Source organism: Gossypium arboreum, chromosome 8 (genome assembly GCF_025698485.1).
Source record: "Gossypium arboreum isolate Shixiya-1 chromosome 8, ASM2569848v2, whole genome shotgun sequence".
Taxonomy (NCBI): domain Eukaryota; kingdom Viridiplantae; phylum Streptophyta; class Magnoliopsida; order Malvales; family Malvaceae; genus Gossypium; species Gossypium arboreum.
Window position 1 is genome coordinate 100,417,562 of NC_069077.1, and position 6,675 is coordinate 100,424,236.

General features: G+C 34.1%; 1 protein-coding gene across 2 annotated transcripts; it reads left to right on the plus strand.

Moving 5' to 3' along the window:
* Positions 1 to 1,001: 1,001 nt before the first annotated feature.
* On the plus strand, positions 1,002 to 6,112 carry LOC108476132 (probable 1-deoxy-D-xylulose-5-phosphate synthase, chloroplastic). 2 transcript variants are annotated; one of them, XM_017778239.2, is made up of 10 exons: positions 1,002 to 1,324; positions 1,938 to 2,057; positions 2,138 to 2,302; positions 2,465 to 2,615; positions 2,725 to 2,993; positions 3,568 to 3,850; positions 4,356 to 4,654; positions 4,817 to 5,095; positions 5,288 to 5,572; positions 5,753 to 6,112. In XM_017778239.2, exons 1-10 carry the CDS (start codon positions 1,184 to 1,186, stop codon positions 5,900 to 5,902), a joined length of 2,142 nt encoding a protein of 713 aa, XP_017633728.1. In that variant the 5' UTR covers positions 1,002 to 1,183; the 3' UTR covers positions 5,903 to 6,112. The 2 variants fall into 2 exon arrangements, with proteins under 2 accessions (XP_017633728.1, XP_052873957.1); XM_053017997.1 differs by lacking the exons at positions 1,002 to 1,324; positions 1,938 to 2,057 and having other exon boundaries at positions 2,274 to 2,302; positions 2,446 to 2,615.
* Positions 6,113 to 6,675: the final 563 nt, after the last annotated feature.

Genomic DNA, 6,675 nt, shown 5'->3' on the forward strand with positions numbered 1-6,675 from the left:
AAAGGTTTTTAACGAGGCAGCATATTATGCGTATTATAGATATATGTACTCTTTTTCCTTCACTAAAAATTTTTCCCATGGGGTTTTTATCTTAGTAAAGTTTTAACGAGACACATTATCTACTGATGGACATCTAAGGGGGAATGTTATGAATATCTTATTAAGTGGATGTCTATTAAGATTAAGATAAGTTTTGATGTACTTTAAATTCTAATAGTGATTAGAAGTAGATCTCTACTTTATTTATACTTCTTATGCATATAAATAGAGACTTTGGAGAAATGCGTAAACATTTCGATTGATCAATAAAATACGCTCTCTGTTTGCTCTCCCATTCTCTTTGTTTTTTACTTTGTCTATTTATTTTATAATAGTTTGTGTCTTCTCTTAATTTATTTAATATTTTATATCATTTATCCTAACAATTTAATTTTAAGTCTAAATTTAATTTTTAAGAACTAAATTATTATTATCACTTATATTACTATAATTAAGAAAAATATTTTATTCAAAATTTCAAGACAACTTATAAAAAAAAATAAGAGATTTAAACCAAACACATCTTGATTTTTAAAATTTCAATTTTATCAATTCAATGAATTGTTTTTAATATATTTATTATACTATTTTCACTTATATGTATATATCATAATTTAATATATATTATATTAATATATAGGTATTATATTCAAAATTTTAGTATAAATTGTGTTGGCATAATAATTGGCATGTCAATTATAATTTCCTTATTTTATAAAAAATCAAATGAAAATTATCTTATTAGAGTTTTTAAAATTTTAGAATAGCTCCAAGTATATTTTAAAAATTAAATTATGTTTAGAAAATAAATGTAAGTTAATTTTTATTAAAAAAGTTACCCTAGAATTCCCCAAGTAAATAAAAAAATCTACTCCAAATAACATACTACTAAAATTACAAATTTACTTGAAAACTTGAGTTTCATCCACGAATTTTCCTTAGACATTTTAACCTCCGAAAGTCTCATTATTTACTAAACTGACACTCCTAATGTCGGTCTTCAATTTGGTCATCTTTTTCATAGTCGATGATTCTTCCCAAAGCTTGCTGCAACTGATGTTCATCGATTGTGATTATTTATTTTTATTTTTTGTCTGCTCTGGATTTTACCGAATTATTTTGAGTTGGGTCTTTATTTTCCCTCATGGGTACTGCTCCAACCCAGTGCCCTTCTGGAATCACTGCAAATTTTCACGCCAAATTTGATAGCAGAACTGAGTTTTCATGCTCCAGTTTCCCCTCTACCCTTAATCTTTCGAAGCTTAACAGCCACCCCACATCAAAGGTATGCCATCATTTCTCTCTTTTCTTTTCTTTTTTTATTTGGCTTGTATATTCAATAGCATTTGTTAATAGATTCTTGGTTTCCTGAATTTTTTCTCGAATTGTGTTATTACGAATAGAAAGTGTTGAGTTCAATGTTGATTTCTTGTTGGATATATGTGGTTTTTATGCTGTGTCTTTGTACCCTTACTAAACGTTAGTATTTTTTTGTTGCAACTGTTTAACTGGAGTGATTTATTCCTGTGAAGGGAAAACGAGGGAATTGGAATTAGAATTTCATTTTTCTAAGGTTTTGGGTTGTCTTTGGAATGGTGAAATGGCCTTTTCCATTAGAGTACTGGATTTAATAATCTTGTTATTTTCAGTGAATGTCCCCAGAAAACCTGATCAAAACAAGCTGTATTTTTATTTTTATATTTTTACTTTGTCTGGAAGACTCACTATGTAAATGTCCTGGAAATTTTAGCTTTAGCTAGTTCTGACCAAGAAAAAACTGGTTTTTCTTGATTGATGGTTTTTCATCGCTCCCATGAGTGTATGTGCATGTGGATCTGAATTTACTAAATAGCGAAAGCTATTAATTTGATTTTAATGTCTGATTTTTTGTGGTGCAGGGATTAGTAAATAAAATAGGCTCTTTGCCTGATATTGATGATTTGTTCTGGGAGAAAGCCCCTACACCTATACTTGATGTGGTTGAAAACCCCGCCCACTTGAAAAGCTTGAGTATCAAGGTTTGTGTTATGAGCCTTCTAATGTTTATATTTAGTATGCATAAGCCTTAAGCATGGTAAATTAAAGATTGTCTCTGCAGGAACTGAAATTACTAGCAGATGAAATCCGTTTGGAATTGTCTTCTACAAAGTCAAAAACTCAAAGATCCTTCAAGGCCAGTTTGGCAGCAGTTGAGTTGACAGTCGCATTACACTATGTTTTTCATGCTCCGGTGGACAAGATACTCTGGGATGCCGGGGAACAGGTAATGTCGTACTTCATGCAGTTCTTAACATGCTTCTACATCTTTCTATCTTGATGAGCAAATGGTGAATAAATTGAAGGAAGCACAATATTGTGTATTGCTCAATTTTTTGATCTATGATCTGCAATTATTTGTTCTGCTAGTTTTTCTTTTTCTTGGCAGACATATGCACATAAAATTCTTACAGGAAGGCGGATCCTCATGCCTACGTTGAGACAAAAGAATGGTCTTTCTGGCTATACTTCTCGAACTGAGAGTGAATATGATCCTTTTGGGGCTGGGCATGGGTGTAACAGTATATCTGCTGGACTTGGTAGTATTTATTTGCCTACTCTTTGTCTATATTTTTATAGCTTTCATTGGTAGATTATTCTTTATCTTCAGAATGAAACTGGGAAATTGAGATTCCTGCTTCATATTAGGTATGGCAGTAGCGCGGGATATTAATGGCAAGCGGGAACGTGTAGTTACAGTAATTAACAATACCACAACTATGGCTGGTCAGGTCTATGAGGCCATGAGCAATGCTGGTTATTTGGATTCAAATCTGGTTGTGATCTTAAATGACAGCCGCCATTCTTTGCATCCAAAGATAGAAGAGGGCCCCAAGACATCCATCAATGCTCTATCCAGTACCCTTAGCAGGATCCAATCAAGTAAATCTTTTCGTAAGTTTAGAGAAGCTGCTAAGGTAAATTCTTATCTAGGAGTCCTTCCTACCTACTTGAGACTTGGATAAACATAAAAAAAGGCCTCTTTTTTGTTATTCCTTCCCGTTTTATTTTATTCATTTGCTAGTAGGACTGTACTTGAATATTCAAATATGAATCATATTAGAAGCTGTCTCTGCAAATGCAAGAGCATTTTGAATGTTGCCTGCTGTAACTGCTCTTTGCTTATTTTGTTCATACATTTTCATGAAGTCTGTGTGCATACATCCTATTTTATCACACTATCAATTAACAGGCCTTATAAATCCGTTGAGGATGATTGGAATTCAGGCATTCAGTGAACAATGGACTTTGAGAGTTATTTTGATGTAGTCTGTAAATAAGGTGGTATTAAAATAAATGTTTGGATTACAGAGGGTAATTGGGGTCCTTGGGCTGCATATTGGCAACAAAAAGATCATGTGATAGTAGTAATTTCCCTGATAATTTGATGATGTTCCACTGTCCAATTCCTAAAGAAATCTTAATGATAATTAAGCTGAAAAAGTACTTTATTTCCATTATCCATTGAATTAATAGATCTTTAACTTTCAGGATGTTACCAAAAGAATCGGTATGGGAATGCATGAACTAGCAGCCAAAGTTGATGAGTATGCACGTGGTATGATGGGTCCACTTGGATCAACTCTCTTTGAAGAGCTTGGGCTGTATTATATAGGTCCTGTTGATGGACACAAATTAGAAGATCTGATATGTGTTCTACAAGAAGTGGCGTCTCTGGATTCAATGGGTCCAGTGTTGATTCATGTGATAACAGAGGAAAATCAATGTTCAGAAGATAACCAAAAGAAAGTGACAGTGGAGAAGCAGCAAGAAGGTATGTCTCCTGTATACCCTTCAATGGTGTTTGTTCCCAAGGTTATTATCAATTCTTCTGCAATAACACTTTTGAGCCACAACTTTAACAAGGTATGTTGCTACTTTGATATGTAGAAATTTGTTTTTAACGACACGTAATACATATATCATTGTCCACTCTTCTTTAATATGTATATTGCAGGCATAGTGAACCTCTTTTCCCTCTGGTTGGTTAAATTATCCATGTTTTGTCATTTATCATACTCTAGTGCATTCTCAAGGATGCTACCTTCTGCTTTATAACAGAATCAAACTTTTGCCTTAACGCCCTAAGGAAAGCTGACTTGCTTACTGTACAGAACAGAATCTAAAAACAATATTTTGTGATTGTTTATGCTTGGTAACCTTTCCTTATCCATTCTCCTCAAAGGACAGTGTATGAAAAACCCTTTTGGTCTCTTGAACATTGCATGCTTACTGTTAACAACCTATCCTCACTGCACTTTCTTTGTATTTTCTTACAGGTTTAAGTCTGAATGACATTTACTCTTTCTCGAATGATGGCCATTGCCGAACTTATAGTGACTGCTTGGTGGAAGCTTTGGTTATGGAGGCAGAGAAAGAAAAAGATATTGTAGTAGTTCATGCTGGAACAGAAATGGATCCATCACTTAGGTTATTCCGAGAAAGATTTTCCGACAGATTTTTTGATGTGGGAATGGCTGAGCAACATGCAGTTACATTTTCTGCTGGTTTATCATGTGGAGGGTTGAAGCCATTTTGTATAATTCCTTCTGCCTTCCTGCAGAGAGCTTACGATCAGGTTCTCTTTCTCTTTCCATCCCTCTGTGTGCACCAGGCACCCGTATGCATGAGTTTGAAAATTCGGTGTTCCTAAGTGTCATGCCATAAGGCCTTGTTCTACTGCATAGAAGTAGAAATGGATAAACTATTCCACAATGGATGAAATCTTTTTATACTTCAGGTTGTCCATGATGTAGATCGGCAGAGGATTCCTGTGCGATTTGTCATTACGAGTGCAGGATTGGTAGGATCTGATGGTCCGTTGCAGTGTGGGGCATTTGATATAACTTTCATGTCATGTTTGCCAAACATGATTGTCATGGCAGCATCGGATGAGGATGAGCTGATAGACATGGTTGCCACTGCTACCAGGATTGATGATCGGCCAGTCTGCTTTCGGTACCCAAGGGGTGCCCTAGTGAGGACAGACTATCCTATACATGGTGGAAGTGCTCTTGAGGTCATCGTTTCATGTCCTTGTTTCTAATTTATTGTTTCAGCTCTTTAAGTTTTATTAATTGGAAAAAAGCTGTATCATGTAATGCCAATAATAGTATTTAAAAGCTTTTAACACTACATTTTCATCAGTAAATTCTGATGGCAAAACTTTTCGGGTGCTGATCCCTCTTATGAAATTTTGACGGTAAAGCAGATTGGAACAGGAAAAGTTCTTGTTGAGGGTAAAGATGTTGCTTTACTTGGGTATGGGGCAATGGTTCAAAACTGTCTCAAAGCTCAGGCCCTTCTTGCCAAGCTTGGCATCAATGTAACTGTTGCTGATGCAAGGTTCTGCAAGCCTCTCGATATCAAGCTTCTCAGGTGGCTTTGTAGCAATCATGACATTCTGATAACCGTTGAGGAAGGTTCCGTTGGAGGATTTAGTTCTCATGTTGCGCAGTTCATTGCGCTTGACGGACAGCTCGATGGAAGACTCAAGGTAATATTATCATGTATCCTTGTAAGATTTTGCTTTGCAGACAAATAAAAAAATTATTTGGATGAAATACTAAAACGAAAGACAATGGGGGGAGAGGGAAGGGTGTTGATTGGGGAGGCCAGAAAATCTTATGTCCGAGTATTCCTTCCTATTCTGATGATTTGCCAAATGAATTTCCAGTGGCGACCAATTGTCTTGCCAGACAACTATATCGAGCATGCATCACCGAAAGAACAGCTTGCTCTTGCTGGGCTGACTGGACATCACATTGCTGCAACCACATTGAGTCTCCTCGGACGTACCCGTGAAGCGTTACTTTTAATTTGCTAGAATGCTTTATAGTTTTCCTTACTGGATTGATGATGTACCTGAAGAGCGTGAGAAGGCTAAGCAAAGAATGAACAGTGGAATAGAATATTGTAGCATTTTGATGATCCCTGTAATTTGTATAGATGTTGAAGTGTGAATTGTGAAGTTGACAGAGTAGTGGTGAAGAACCAGAATTGAAGTGAATGAATTTTATAGAAAATTCTACCTCAAGTTCTTACCGTAAGGTTTTATCTACTTAGCAGGTCACATAAATCAATAAAGAAAACATTAATTTATTACATATTTATTATTATCTTGTAATACAGTGTATCATTAATTACATAATATATTTATTCAGTTACATGATTTTTTACAACTTATATAATATTGTATAATAAAAATAAAAATATTTTGTGCTATTATAAGAAAAACCCTATTGTAGTATTTATGACATATGTAATATAGTTTAACACGATTTTTAGTATATAATATTCCATTCCATAATTTCTTAAGATTTGCATAATATTTTGTACAATCAAATAATTTGGTTTTATGTTATTCCAAAAGAAAAAATGTTAATTATATTTGTTACATTTTGTAATATACTATTTAACAGGATTAGGAACATTTACACAATTTTTACTATCTACATAATATTTAGGTAATAAGCTAATTGGTTCTCGTAAAATTTTGTGCTATTGCAGAAAACATTATCCCATTACAATATTTATTACATATCTTGTAATATATTTTATGACACGATTTTTAATATATATTGCCCTACATAATTTCTT